This window comes from Ammospiza nelsoni, chromosome 9 (assembly GCF_027579445.1).
Source record: "Ammospiza nelsoni isolate bAmmNel1 chromosome 9, bAmmNel1.pri, whole genome shotgun sequence".
Lineage (NCBI taxonomy): Eukaryota > Metazoa > Chordata > Aves > Passeriformes > Passerellidae > Ammospiza > Ammospiza nelsoni.
This window is the reverse complement of record NC_080641.1, coordinates 20,020,181-20,035,573: the sequence shown is the minus strand read 5'-3', so window position 1 is coordinate 20,035,573 and position 15,393 is coordinate 20,020,181. Positions and strand designations below refer to the sequence as shown.

The 15,393-nt window shown below is 36.3% G+C and overlaps 1 protein-coding gene across 1 annotated transcript in view; it reads left to right on the top strand.

Annotated features, from left to right (window-relative positions):
* BTBD8 (BTB domain containing 8) overlaps positions 1-15,110 on the top strand; it is a 38,032-nt gene extending 22,922 nt beyond the window's left edge. Inside the window, exons 14-18 of the mRNA XM_059478775.1 lie at positions 698-1,325; positions 1,635-1,725; positions 2,295-2,434; positions 3,505-5,826; positions 7,172-15,110. Coding sequence (XP_059334758.1) covers positions 698-1,325; positions 1,635-1,725; positions 2,295-2,434; positions 3,505-5,826; positions 7,172-7,641 — 3,651 coding nt within the window. The 3' untranslated portion in view covers positions 7,642-15,110. The remainder of the gene's footprint in view (positions 1-697; positions 1,326-1,634; positions 1,726-2,294; positions 2,435-3,504; positions 5,827-7,171) is intronic.
* The last annotated feature ends 283 nt before the right edge of the window (positions 15,111-15,393 follow it).

Sequence of the window (15,393 nt, the reverse complement as noted above, 5' to 3'; positions counted from 1 at the left end):
TAAACATTTACATCCAAACATTTAAAACATTCAGATAATTGTAAACTAAACCATTTTCATTATTTGTTTAAATTGATACTTATTTTCCATATTGTTTAATGGAACTATGTTTTGAAAAATCTGTATTTTCTTGTAAACTGTTTCTGCAGAATCAGTAATGACTACTGGAAACATCTTAGGACTTAGACTGTGTTCTGCGACATTTTCAAACAGATAAGCCCAAATAAAAGGCAGGAATTTGTGTTCAGAACCTCACATTCCTCTCTTGCTACATAATGAAACTCGTCTGTTTCCCAGAGCAAATGTTTTGCTACTGAGCTAATGAATCTCTGCTATTATCACAAGCCACCACACCACTGAGCCTGTTACACTCCCTGCTCTGAAAAAATTTTATTAGTGCCCTCAACAACTCTTCTATTGAAACTCACACTCAAAACTACACTATTAATTTGTAAAAAACCAGTATGGGTTTCACATGATTTGACAGTCTTGCATACATTGCAATGACACTGGTATCACAAAGATTCCCTTTCATGCACTTAATTCTCCATGTTTGAGTTCCTCTTTACCTGAGAGAATCAATATTGACATTTCTGTGTGGATACACTGTTTGGTAATGGTTAAAATCATCCTGTAAAATCATACATTACAAGTATGTTTTGTTTGGTTTTTTTTCTGATGCCATTTTTTTTCCTAGCTAAATAAAAGTACATCTGTTGGCATAAGGAATACTTCCCGGGCACAACACGGCAAGAAAGGTTGCTGGGGAGATTCTTCCACTAATCAGGATAAAATGAAATCTGATGGATTAGGAGCATCTGGACATGCATCCACCAATAGAAACACTGTTAATAAGACTTCAAAGCATGAGGATGTAAAGGGGAAAGATGGCAAAAAATTAGTTTCCAAGATTACTAAGGATTCCAAACCTGGGGAAAAAGCTGCTTTGCCAAAGGCTAGAGCTGTTATAAAGACAAAAATAGAAAATAATGGAAATGTGAAGGCTGAAAGCATGCTTACCAAGCAAGATATAGAAAAGACATCATCTGCAAGTGGACAAAAAAATTCAGGAAGCAGCAAAGGACTAAGGAATCATGAAGGAAAAGTTGCAGGTGCCAGACCTAAAGTGCTGACAGTAACCTCAAGCATGCAGAACAAAACAAAGCCATTGAAAAAAACCACAGGGAAGGAATCTCCCTCCTTGGTGACTGTGGCAGCAGCTTCCAGCAAGTCAGCAAATTCAAACATGGATATCCAGAATGCGGGTGAACAGACAGAGGAACCCAAAGAGGATAAATCAACAGAGGAAGGGAAAAAACAGACTGGTAATTTTTTATAATTCTTTCTTTAAAGTCCTCTTCTGATTGGTCTCAGGCTGGTCATACACTGAAAACCAGCCAGGGAAGCTCTAAGCCAATCTACTATAAATTGCTAAGAGTTACATTCTTATCCTGTAAATGAGTATAAACTGACTTTTTGGTCAATTAATAGCCACCTAAAACAGTAAACATTTTACAATTTTAGCATATATGCATATATGGTCTTCTCAATAACTGATCTTCATATATTAGATTTTTTTTGGTACTTATGTGCAGTGCATTCTCTCTGTAATTAACTTTGAATTTACTCTACAGTAGTGAAAACAAAGGTATCTGTGAAGGTATCAAATGGAGTCACCACCAAAAAAAAAAAGACTGAGCTTGAGGCTAATGCCACAACAAGCAGGTATGTTACAAAGCAACATGCTGCTACATAGATGTGTGCATAGATGTGTATAAGTTTGGGAAGAAAGGTTTCAGGTGAACTATTAAGCTTACCATTAGATGTTCTTTTTATTCTGAGAATGGTTGTGTGTAGGATGTTATTTGCAAAATAATTTGAGTTAGCTATTGGCAACATTGCTGTAAAGATAAAACTGATTTGGCTTTTGTGTTGGACTGTTGCATGTTAATAATTTTTAAATTGTTATAGGTCATTCAGAATTCTGCATACTGGAACACTTAATGACTACACAAGGTGTTGTAAACTTACTGTTTCTGGAATAGTTTAAATTGAACTGGACAGGAGACAGCTGAAATGACATTGTGAAATGGGTCATTATATATACATGTTTGTATATAAACTGACAATATAGATACATATTTAGTTTTTATTTCAAAAAGTTTACTTTTTAGGTTGCATTTTCAATGTTTATATATGTGTGCACATTGAAACACGTATATTTCTTGTTTAAATATACTTAAACAGTGCTAGATCTAAGCCCGGAAATAATGGATGTAATGATTTTTTTGCAGTCTGACAAAAAAACCAACAGGAAAAGGGTGTAATGATCAAAATGTACAAGCTGTACCGAAGAAAAAAGGGAATGTGAGTATGAGTTCTGCAGCGCAGCAGAAGACTCAAAACACACCTACCAATTCTCCCAAGAACCAAGGTAAAGTTTCCCACAGCAGTTCAATGATCTGCCACTATTATGCAAAGCTTTGAGGTTTGTTTGGTTTTTTGCGCAAGTCTTTGGAAAAATCTTCTGGAGAATTCTGGGTTTTTTCCATATTTCACTTTGGTGACAATCCTAAACTGTAAAATGCAAATTAATGTGTCAACTTCAAAATACTTAAAAGACGCTCTTCACTGCCAGTCGGTGTTTTCTTCTGCTTGTTTAATCTGCATTGCAGAGGCTTCCATTTGCTGATCCCCTGCACTTCTGCATTTGGAACCATGACTGAGCTCAACAGAAATTCTGTAGGTTGTGCATCTGTAATAAGCCTCAAAGATCTGGGCTGCAGACTGCTTTATGCCTCCTAATTAGGTGTTTTCCTGTCTCCCCCTGTCAGTAGCACTATTTGTTTGGGGCTGATACTGGCCCCAAACAAATACTCAATTTCAACAGCTACTGATAGCAGGGGTAGGAAATGCCACTATAGAACACAGAGAGGAAACACTGGTTTAGAAGGATACAAGGTGTTAAGGATGGAGCTCAAATATTCAAGTTTTATTATCTTAAATGCACTGTGATGTAGAAGACACAGGTTCTGTCAATTTGTGGTCATTAAAGATCTTGCAGTATTTTCTGACTGAGCAGGGACATTAACTCTGGTGTTCTAATCCCATTGTAACTAATGTAATTATTTTCTGCCTCTGTTCATTTCCTCTACAATATAAATTAAATACAGTACTCATTACTTCCTGTGCTAAGCTGCTGTGTAGTGTTTGTATGCATTATTAGAGAGCTGCTGCTTTCTACTTTAGGGATGGCTGCTTTAGTTACAGGCTGAAGTGATTTTTGTATGTATATTCTATGAACTGCTTTAAAGGTGCCAAGACAGTATTTTTTGTCTATTATTTGTTATTTCAAATCTTAATTCTATAACAAGCTTTAAATCCCTTAGTTACATTAAAAGTTGAGTAACTTGTTTCTTAACATAAACAAACATTAACATAAAATTGGTGAATATACTGTGACTGGCACATACAACTTTTATAGTCTTTTTTACTGTTTGTTAGGACCTCAGGGGGAGTCACCAAATTCACTGAAATCAGGAATGTCTCCAAAACATAATGAAGAAAAAAATGTGTTACAAAACCTGGTTCAGACAACACTCCCAGAAAAGCATCCTTCAGCTAAGAAGAAGAGTATTAAACAATCACAAACATCTACAACAAAAGCCACTTCAAAAATAACACCTAAGACTCTGGCTCCATCAAAGAATGCTGAGAATACGAATAGTAAAGACCCGAAACAGAAATCAGCTGTATTAAAATCTCAGTCCTCTGCCCAAAAGCACTCAAGGAGTGATTCTCCTGTTGTCCAGAAGAATATGCACACTTCTGAGCACAGAGGTTCAGGACAGAAACTTGAGAAAAACACGGCTGATGCTGTGGCAGGTCAACTTCATGACAATGATGAATGTTATTCTGCAAATGAATCTTTAAAATCTGCCGCAGAAAGTAGCAGTGACAATAGATTGCTGGAGTCCTGTCAATCCAATAAAACAAAATTACCAGATTCTTCTGAAACTGTGCAATACAAAATACAATCCGAATCTTCTCCTCAAATTGCAGAAGAAACTGTTTATAAACTGAATGTTTCAATACAAAATGACATGGAAACTAGACAAATCTGTGGCAATCAGACTGGAATTAGAAAGACTGAAGATCCAGAGAAAGATGACAATACAGCTGAATTTCACTGTCATGCACAGTCTTCCACTGATGGATATTCAGACTTTTCCAAGGAAACCAATCAAAAGGCTATTGTTTCAGGAGAACTGGTGAAAGATTCAAAAGCAGCAAAAGTCTGTAATGAACAGAGTGATAAAATAAACTCTGAAACAGGTCATAACTATGGTGAAAGTGCTTTGTCAAGCTTTTCCCAAGTAACCAATAAAGAGGATGAGATATCATCTTCTCAGATCCATGTGGAAGGATTTCTTACAGTTGATGAACTGTGTGATACATCAGCCTTGACTGAATATAAATCAGTTACAGCAGATTTAGACGATGCTTCAGAATGTTCCACAGAACAAATAACAGAAAAATATTCACCTAATTACACAGAGCTTATAGAGCCTATGGAAATGCCAGAAAACCATGAAAATGCAGAAATTCCCTTTGTGGACCATTGGAGTACTGGTGCTGTAGATCCAAAAGAGAGCCCTGAATCAGACACTGGCAGTGCAACCACATCCTCTGATGATATAAAACCTAGATCAGAAGATTATGATGCTGGAGGCTCTCAGGACGATGAGGGATCCAATGAAAGAGGGATTTCTAAGTGCAGCACTATGCTATGTCATGATTTTCTTGGAAGAAGCAGCAGTGACACAAGTACACCTGAGGAATTAAAAATTTATGATAGCAGCCTAAGAATAGAAGTGAAAATGAAAAAAGAGGGTTCTGATCTCTTTCGTGTTAATTCAACAAGTGATGATGAAATACCAAGAAAAATTTGGTCCCATCAAGACAGTTCACGGACCACAGCCAGAGAAAGCAAAAGTTCTACTTTTGGAAATGCTCAGTTTACTCAGGAAGCAGACCAAGTTTCTTCTTCTGCCGATGAAACAGAAGATGACAGATCTGAAGCAGAGAACGTTGTGGAAAGCTTTCCTCCATCAAATGTTCCTACTCAACAGTTCCAAGGAATTGATAATTTAGCTTTTGAGGATGCAACAGAAAATGATACTGCAAGTCAGGAGTTTTCTAAAACTAAAAATTTCAAACGATCTGTTTTACTTTCAGTAGATGAATGTGAAGAATTGGGAGCCGACGATAAAGCGGAAACTCACACTTCACGTCAGCACTCGATAGAGTCTCTTACTCCTTCAGAAGTATTTGACAGTGTTTCTCAAGAGCACCATTTTATTCATTCAAGATACTCATTGGAAACTGAAGAGGGATTCCTGGATGGCAAACAGCAAAAGGACAGAGACAATAGATCGGATAAAAGTGGAAGTTCTGTCCTGCATCTTCAGGGTGCTGAAATCCCAGGGAAGGAGAATCAAGGTGCTTCAATGACTAAACAAAACTGCTCAGAGAAAGTACATTCAGCAGGTAGTCCACATCCAGGAGAAAACCAGCAAGTAAATATCAAGAATGACATGGCTACTGAATTTCACCAGTGCAATAAGTACTTAGACAATGATGCAAAGTCTCAAGAAAGACCATGTCATCTAGATCTTCAGCAGAGAGAAACTAATTCTGATGTGCAAAAGAGCAGCTCTGCAAAACCTGTAGAAGCCAGTAAGAATCAGGTGCTGACTCAGGAAAGTCAAGTGAGAGACAGTCAACCAGCAACTACTGAATGCGATAATACTGATTTACTTCCAGGTAATGTACAGAAATAGAAACATTCAGTCATTCAAAACCAAATTAATAGGGAAAGCTTTGGCAATTTGTCCGGGATTGAATCCTGAACTGAAGTAATTTTGGCTGAAACAGTATTTAAATATTTTTAAGTGTTTAACTTGGGTAGAGAATGCTTGTCTGTTTGAAATATCCGTCAATACCCTGCTGTTCAATGAGAAACTTGACTACAAGAAAAGAGATTTCCTGTAATGCTAAAAGAAAGATTGGATGCAGTTGTCTGTACTTCAGTTATTTTTGATCCAATCTAACATTGACAGCATCAGCTTTTGATGGAATCTTAGTATTTGTTTTGTCTGCTTGACAACATATAGTATGTCTGAATGGGATGTGCAATAACTAAAGTAATAACCTTAACTAAAGCGCACTGAACTGTTTACCTGAACAGCTATATGCATTATTGTTGTAATTTATTTATTTATATATTATATACAAATTTGGATCATTCTCCCACTGAATATAACTGAATATTTGCCATATACACCAGTGGGAGTAGGTTTGAACTCTGCTTTAGAGCTTATGAGATGTCTAAAATTCTAAATTTTACCAGTAAAAGCTTATTTCCTAAAGAGAAGATTATACTTAGAACTCATGCTTATATACAAAAAAAGTTCTAACTTGTTTCATGTAGCTAGATGAATACCTGTCTAGTTTTGTGTTTTGTCTTCTTTATATCAATAATTCAGTCTGTTTATCCCATCAAAAATATGCAATAGTGTTGATTACAACTATTGTGTATTCAAGAGTAATGAAACATTGATGATGATCTATGTTCAGCCAGACCACAGAACAAGAAGACATTAAAAGTTGTACTATTTTTTTTTAAGTTTGCTTGCCCTTGCCTGCAGCTGCCCTTGCATGTGCAGTGTAGAAATAAGCCTGTGGATAAACAATTTTGGTTTTAATTCTCTACTAAGCTGAAATAGCTTAAGTCACCATTCAGTAATCATTCTCTATTAATTCCCTCTATGCACCTCCTGGTCTAAATTTAATTTATGTAGTAAATGAGAAATTTCATGTGCATTAAGTGTATATTTACATTGTCATTTTCTGTATCAGAAACTTAATTATGGAGGTTATTGTTAATTACCAGTGGTGATTGCTGCTTTAACTTAATTTATAAATCATACTTTGTTTTTATATAGGTAATAAATGCCTCAAATTTTGTCAATTTTGTATAACCCTCCATCCCCCCTTTTTTAACCTGATTGGATTGTCCTTCCTGAATGAATTAAATTTTGCTCTACACAGCCCTGAGGGGAGGATCATCTACAATTTTTACATTGTACAGTATTGTGAATTATTTCAGGAGACATAGATGATTATGACACAATGGCACAAACCTGCATGTATGAACATCGGCCTTCAAAAACCCTTTCTCCAATATATGAGATGGATGTTGGAGAAGCAATTGAGCAGAGGATGGATTCAGAAACAGCAGATCTAGAGATGGATCTTGAAGATCAACCGTTTGCAGAACAGGACTGGACTCTACTCAGGCAATTGCTATCTGAGCATAACTCACATATAGATTTCAAAAACTCTGTTCCTGAAGACCTTAACTTAGCACAATGTCTTATCAATCAGACACTGTTTCTGGCACGAGATGGTTCCAATCCTCAGGGTACCTCCCAGGCTGACACATTCAGCAGGTGGACTGAGCTCATGTCTCCACTTGACGACTCCTCAACAAGCATTACAGTGGCGAGCTTTTCATCTGAAGACTGCTCGTCCCCTCAAGGGGAATGGACAATTCTTGAACTGGAAACCCATCATTAAGGTTTCAGCTCTTTGCAACTGAACTCCAACCCATTCCCCAAATCTATTTTTGATGAGTTGTTTCCATACCTTAATGAAATACTGCATCAGTCAAGAACGAGCAATTCTTGATACTGAGGCAATCTTTCTGATAAATTGAGGTAAATATGTTAACTTATCATCTAGATTTAATCACAAGTACAATAATTTTTCAAGACTTAAATGTATGTCTTTTCTAAAAATGAACTTGAGCATGTATTTTCTAGAATTGTTAGAAAAACTAGATAACATGAAGGAAAAGTCTGGGTTTCTGCCCTCCCTTTTATCTTCTTTTTTGACATTTAATGTTCTCATTGATCAAAAATTTAAAGACGAATGCACTATAGTAGACCTATTCCTCTCCTTCTCCCCTCCAATACGGTGACTTCATTTTACAACAATAAAGATTCAGAATGGTTGTGTCAAAAGGTGATGTGTGCCAACACTACTTTAAATGACAGAAAAACATATTCTAAGAAAATGTTTCAATCTGAATCTGTCTTGGACCTTGTTAATATGAGTAGCTTGTTTCATCTGTTTCTTCCAGATTTGATTTTTTGTATTTTGGTTTGTTTTGTTTAGAAGTTTCCAATAAATTTTTTAATTGCCTTTTCTTCAAATCTAAGACTTCACAGGGTCTGTGCTGTACGAAGACCACTGTTTCTTTCATGAAAATGCACATATTTAAGTAAATATTTTAAATGGCATAGTGCATGAATTCAGAGGAGTTGGTAGAATGTTGCTCCTGCTCTAAGAAACAGCATGTCTGATGTTTCCAAAAGTACCTCTGAGTCTGAAGTTGTGGTCAGTGTTACATCTGAAGTCTGATGCTAACTAGAATTACCTTCAGGCATTAATTAATTACACTTGCATATTCTCATGCTGAAGTATAGCAAGATTCTCAGGAATTTGGTTTTGTGTGTTTTCATAGATGCCACATTTTTGGGAGTGGTAATAGGATTATTGCATCTTTGTTATTATCTCTAGTGTAGCTTTTATAAATTGAGATTAAATGTCACAATAACCTTTCTTTTGATTCAGAGTGAAATAGGATATACAGATAATTTTGCTGCTTTTGGCTCTTTGGGTGTGGATAGGACTGATTATTGTCTTTTCTGATTGACAGAGGAGGAAGGAGTGAGAAACTTCTTGTAATTCTTCCCTAGTCAGAACTCCTGAAACATACAGGGCTTTGTTCCCTGCAGAGGTTGGACCCCCTTAAGATATCTGCATTATGGAAACAGTAGTGCTTGTTTTTCACACAACTTAAAATCTCAAAAGGAAGTTCTACCTCCTCTTAGTCATTAACAGAAGTGCCTTCAGGAGTGAGTGCCATACAGGAGTAAAAGGCTAACTAACATTCTATTCTGGTTGAAACTGTAGAAGTACTAAACTTAAGCTGACTGTAACCACTGATAACACTTCAGATCTGCAAGCTTTTGCACAATTCCAGCAGTGCACCTTAACTTGACAAACTTCATTTCTTTTTGTTCATAGTCAGAAACTCAGTTCTGCAGAAATATGAACTTGTCCTAGTGTATGATTAAAGAAGTTATGACTGGATTTGACAGAATAAAGATCTTTGAGGCAAAATAATTTATCTAGCAAGGCACTTTGTTGAATTTCTGATACATAAGTAAAAGTAATGTTTTATTCTCAAAATGAATGGAGGAAGAAATTTATCTTGTTCTTTAATATCAAGGTAAGGGAAAAAAAGGAGAACCTTCCTTTCTTTTTATGTCAGTGGAAGACTCTAAACTCATGGAAGGAAGATATAAGTCTCATCATAAAAATCTTTCATCTGCTCTTTTAACAGCAGGATGAATAGTCTGAGATATTGTAATTCCAAATATTATAAATGTAATACTCTGCATTTAACCCAGTCTTCATATTGAGGGAGTTAGAACCACCTTTAGAAGTGCAAAACATCAAGAAAACCTATTTTTCACCTTCAGCATTTACAAGGTACATCAGTAGGTGATAATCTTTTGGACAAAATAGAGAACTATAATACTGGCCATAGTAAAATATAAAGCTCAAGAAAAGCTCTTACAGAAGGCCAAGGAATAGTCGTTTTTAATGTCTGTGTAAAGCATTAAAGTAAAAGTTGTCTACTAAAAAGTTTAATCAAGTATCATCAGGATTTTAAAGCTGACAGTGGGCATTCTCACGTTAAACAAGATGAAGTGATGGAAAGGAAAAGTGACAGAAAGTGAAAGAAGGGATCCTTTTGTCTATTTTTCACTTTGCCCATATTTTTAACTTTTTACTGAATTGATAAAGTGACACTGAAAATTGACACAAAATTTCAAGTGTATTGTATGAAATACAGTCACATATAGTTTTTTTAATTGTGGTTTTTGTCTTTGCATTTACTTTTTTTATTTGCTAATTTTCTTTAAATTAGCTTCTCTCTTCAAGTCCCCAATGCTGTTGTTGCAATTCCTTTACCAGTTTTGCAGCAGCCCGCTGATGAGGATAGGGTATTGTTCAGTTGGTACAGGGGCAGCCATAGAATTCAGCTTCCCACAGGCAGAGAGTGTCTGCAGGAGTAGCAGGAATAGAACGTGGTATTGTTTTTAATTCGCGTTACTAGAGCGCCTGTGAGGCTTAATCAGACCAGCATCCCACTGGCTAGACATTGTACAAACAAAGAGCAAAAACAAAGACTGCCCACAGAGTGGTTAGAATCCAAGATAAGACAAAAGACAAAAAAAAATGCACATGAATGGAAAAGTAAAATGAGAGTGTCAATATTTGTCTGGCTGATTAGCAATGGTTTCAGCACATCATCAGTTTAAATAGTCATTTTTTCTCCTGTATGCAATAAGAGAAGGGGAAACTTTAGGGTGAGATTTGAAGGTTGGATAACAAGGGAGCTGGAAGAATGTATAATCCTGACCAGCCTTATGTGCTGCCTAAACTGTTTGACCCTGACCTCATTCAAGGGAATGTCCAAGCTTTAAACCTGGTGCATGTAGCTATTTGTTTAATAGTATCAGTCACCTGAGTTCTCTGGAGTCCTTCTCATACCTCCTGGCAGTGACTTTATCACTGTATTCACCTCTTCTCCAAAACAGGAGAGAATGCGTAAAGGTTTGTTTGAAAACTTGATAGAGAAACAGAGGTGGTGCCACGGGCTCCAAGTGAATAGTGATTATGAGGTCCTGAAAGACCTCTAAAGCAAAGACAAGGTAGACAGATACATCTGAGCAAACAGTGAAGGGGTGTCAGTGAGGAAACCAAAAAGATAGCACAGTCAGAATACTCCCCTGGCAGTAATAATTGGAATAAGAGCAGTGAAATTGCTTTGTCAAAACCTGAGAAGACCAGGCTGCAGTTAACAGGTGCTTACCTGAGATAGTTCTGTGAATGGGCAAAGATGGCTGTATCCTACAGAGAGCAACACACATTTAGTAAACTATCAGTGAAATTTAAAGGAGAGGACTTGGCAATCAGTCTCAGATAATGACCCTGATTTGGCCTACCTTGAATGACATGTCATGAAAATGAAAAATAAGGAAAGATATTTTGCATGTATATTCAGTTTAAGTTTAAAAGTTTAAGTTTAAAAAAAGACTAGACCTCCAAAAGTGGTATCTGTAAGCATAATTACTTTTTTTTCACTTGGAAAGTTAAGAGTCTAATCTGGACTGGAGAAGCAGCTCTGCAGAGTTTTTACATAAAGATAACAGCTAATATTATTATTGTGGACTAAGTCACCAACAGACATACTGCAGACAGAAAAGGGAAGGCCAGGCACTTGGAACTGTACAGGAAAGGCAGGAGGGGGGAGTTCTTCCAATAACCTATTAAAAAAAAAACTTAGGGAAGCAGAGGAAATGAAAAGATGGAGGCAGGAGTCAAATGAGGATGAGAGGATTTAAGGAAAACTGCACCACTGGCTTCACTGAACACAGCCCACAAGGCAGATGAGTATAAAATGCCAGTTTTGAGGTAGATTAGGAAAGTGTTCCTAGGGGCTATGGTCAAAATGAGAGATTGGCCCACAGAGCCAAAGGCAACAGACAGCAGCTTGGGAGAGCCTGACAGAACTGCAGGAAGGAAACAGAGCCTAACCACTAGGAGAGAAACAACAGTTAGAAAAGCAGACCAGTTAATAATATATTTTGGTTTGCTTCTTCAGTGCATGAGATTATACCATGTTGATGTAGTGTAGCAAAAGAAATGCAGGGGCTGAGACGTACAGTGAAGATCAGAAGAGATAAGTAAGCATGAAATGAGATCAGCAGCCAGTCTGGACTGCTACAAGTGATCAGATAAGTGCATAAAAACCCAGACATCTGCTTTGTGGTATAGGGGTAATGGAAAGGACACTTCATAAATTCTTCAGTTTTTCCCTTAGAAAACTGAAGAATTTCAGAATCAAAGAATTACAGAAAAATCATAGCAATACAGGAAAATGTAGGCTTGAACTGACCTCTAAAGGTCTGTAGTCCAACCTGCTACTAAAAGCACAGGTAACTTCAAACTTAGATGAGGTTCTCAGGGCCTCATCAAGATCCACAGCATATAAAATGGTAATAAAGACAGCAGGCAGAAACACAATGCTCATGGGAAACAGATATTTGATATTAAACTATTCTCATTATAATAAAACTACTTTTTGTGTCATTGGAAAATATTAATAATTGAGTACAAGAAATATAGCTAGCTTGCAATATTTTTAAGTTCTGGATGATATGTGATTGAACTGTATATGTTTAATAATCTTCTAACATACTTTTTAAGGTTTTTTATTATTTCAAAATTGTACTCAAGTTTTGAGATGGCAAATTTTTTTATTATTTTGGAAGAACTAGGACTAGAGAACTTCCTATGTTTCTCCCAAAGACTGTCCCTAGGATGTGTTCCCCTAGCATTGTCTATCAGTTTGTTTCAGGGAATATGATTAAAAAAAAAAACTCACATACCTGTTGTAGGTACATACTGTAGGAGACTATTTTATATATATTTCAATATACATTACTGCCATCTGGAAAATAGTAAGTAGCATGCTAATTCTACTTTGCTCCAGAAATCCTAAACCTTTGCATGAAGGAATTAAAAACTGCTCTTATGTTGTTCATCTGTTGCTGAGAACCAAGATATTTAGGAACTCATTGTTTTGCTTTCACTAATGTCAAAGAAACCCTCTTGTTGACCTCAGCTGAATGAGGCTCAGGACCTGTCTATAATAATGCATGTACTAGAAATGCTATTTTTTCCAATAGATATATTTTGTAGTTTTCTAGTTTTATTCTACTAATAACATTGTACAATTGTAGGTATGACAAATTACAGCTAGAAAGACTTCAATTTAGGAGTCATGATTGTATGCATTCTGTTAATATTTCATGACTGGGGTGATTTAACATTTTTCCATTGATGGATGACATTCTTGCCAGGACTACATAGGAACTGAGGACAAAAGATAAAATGAGAAGTATTGCAGCTTTATTACAACAGATGATTCTCTGGAAATGGGCTTTTAGATCTGAAATCAAATATAATTAGAAGCTTTCATCTCTTGCAGAAAATCCATACTGATTTTCATTTTTCTCTCTCGAACAAAAGCTATATGCTATTTTTTTTAAAATAAGCTTAAATGTTCAACTTTGGAAAAATGACAGCTGAAATGTCTTCTTTAGCTAATTTAAAACTTTACTTCTTCCCACTGACAACTACTGTTTAAAGAAGCTAATCCTGTAACAGAGAAAAGTGATTTATCTAAGAACTGGATATCAGCTGGGGAAAAATACTGAGTTTGGTAATTTTTTTACAAATTTGGTTTTTTTATATTTGATAACTAAAACCAGTAGAAGCTATACAGAGCAGGCATGCACACACACCTGTTTCTTGCATTTGACCTTCCTTTCATACTTCTCTTTGCAATCTGCACTCCATTAAGCCACTGTTCTGCAAACACAGAAGTGAATCCACAGCCACATCTGCAGATTGGCTTTCAGCTTAACATTCTCTTTTCAGAGAGGGTAATGGAGCTGACACTGGGGGCAGGCACTGTGCACACTTGTGTTTTTATACAGTACTCAACTTAATGAGGTTCTAATCCTGATGAACCATCTAGATGCAGTTAAAATATGAAATAATTAATAATGGAATTCCATTAAATTCCTTCCCTGTTCTCCTTAAATGATGGCTCAGAAGATTGTCCAGTTAGAGAAATCAAGGTACTAAGAACATAACTTTTTGCATTACATGCAACGTAAGTTCTTTCTCTATTGCACTGTAAAATATGAATACATGTCTTCAGTAACTCAAACCTCAATTTCTGGAGGGGCTGACTATAAATCAGTAACTAGATACATTTATCAAGGACACTGATGGTCAAAATAGGGTTTGTACACTTAGAGATTGTGACTGTTAACTGGACTAGAGTGTGTATTCTGGTGAACCTGAACACAGGTTCACATGCACAAATTTGGGACTCAGGCCAATTACCCAGGTAGTCCATCATACTTTGTATTTATGCACTCAATGACAGTGACTACTCTTTCTGAGCTCCCACCTAAGTCAGTGTGTGTGCTATCAGATGCACATTTATGAAGATCACATTATTTATGTGTCTAGACAGAGAGACTAGTTACTGGAGTAAAAATTTTGGCCCATGTACCTTAAATATATAAAACATTTTTGAGACTGATCTCACCAACTTACTTTAACCTACAATATCCTCACCTATGCAATCCTTAATGTAGGAATTCTTGCCATTTTCTCACAGTTGTGCTTAATGAAGTAATTTTCATCCTTCACTTTTTTTTTAATAACCATTTTTCAAGTGTGGCATGACATCCTGCCAGTAGAGTTATATCAGTGTGCTTAAGATCAGTACAGATAGGACAAACTCTGTGTACATGCCAGATTCAGTGTAGGTAGTGTAAAAGCTTTTTGTGACTTTCATAAAATGAGGAAATATCCACAAACAAGAAACCCACCTAGAAATCAAACTTCCTGCCTATAATAAAATCTCCTTCTGTATCTGTAGAGAAAAAAAAACCCTTCAATCTCTATTTTCTGGATTATCATGTAACCAAGATTATCATGTATCTGGATTATCTAGTAACCAAGATTAATCCAATATATGTATAATGGGATGCATATGAAGAAAGGTTTGAGTCACTACCTGTAGTCCATGGCTTTATGGTCCTGGAATATTTTGACCATTCAATCCTGTGGAGGGAAGGGGAGGGTGTTAAGCTCTCAAACCAAATGCTTGCATGATTCCCACCTGCTTGCTTTCCACACCTAGATAATGAGCTGGGGCCTAAGTAATCCTATTTTGAAATCAATTTTTGTCAACATAGTGTTCTCTTTCAAGAATATCTGTATGGTTGCATAGTCCCACAACCCTTCTTCCTCATGCTACATACTCAAGGTTCTTAGTTGATTTCTGTATGACAGAAAATAATAAATCCTATGTGTAAGTTAAATGCTGAGTCACTGTATTTCATTCAACTTGTGGAATGCTGACATGAATTTTTATTTGTGCTCTGTAAATGGCAAAAAAATTTACTTTCCTTTTCCATCTTTAGTGGACCTTCACTTGTTTTTCTCCTTTAAAGGAAAATACTGATTTTTCTTTGACTGTGTCATCAGAGAACGGGACAGTTGATATGAGTGTGAGGATAGACAATCAGTTTTCATATAAAAATACATAGAGGAAGATACCTATGTAACAGTCCCACAAAACCAAACAATAGAGCTGATGTAGAA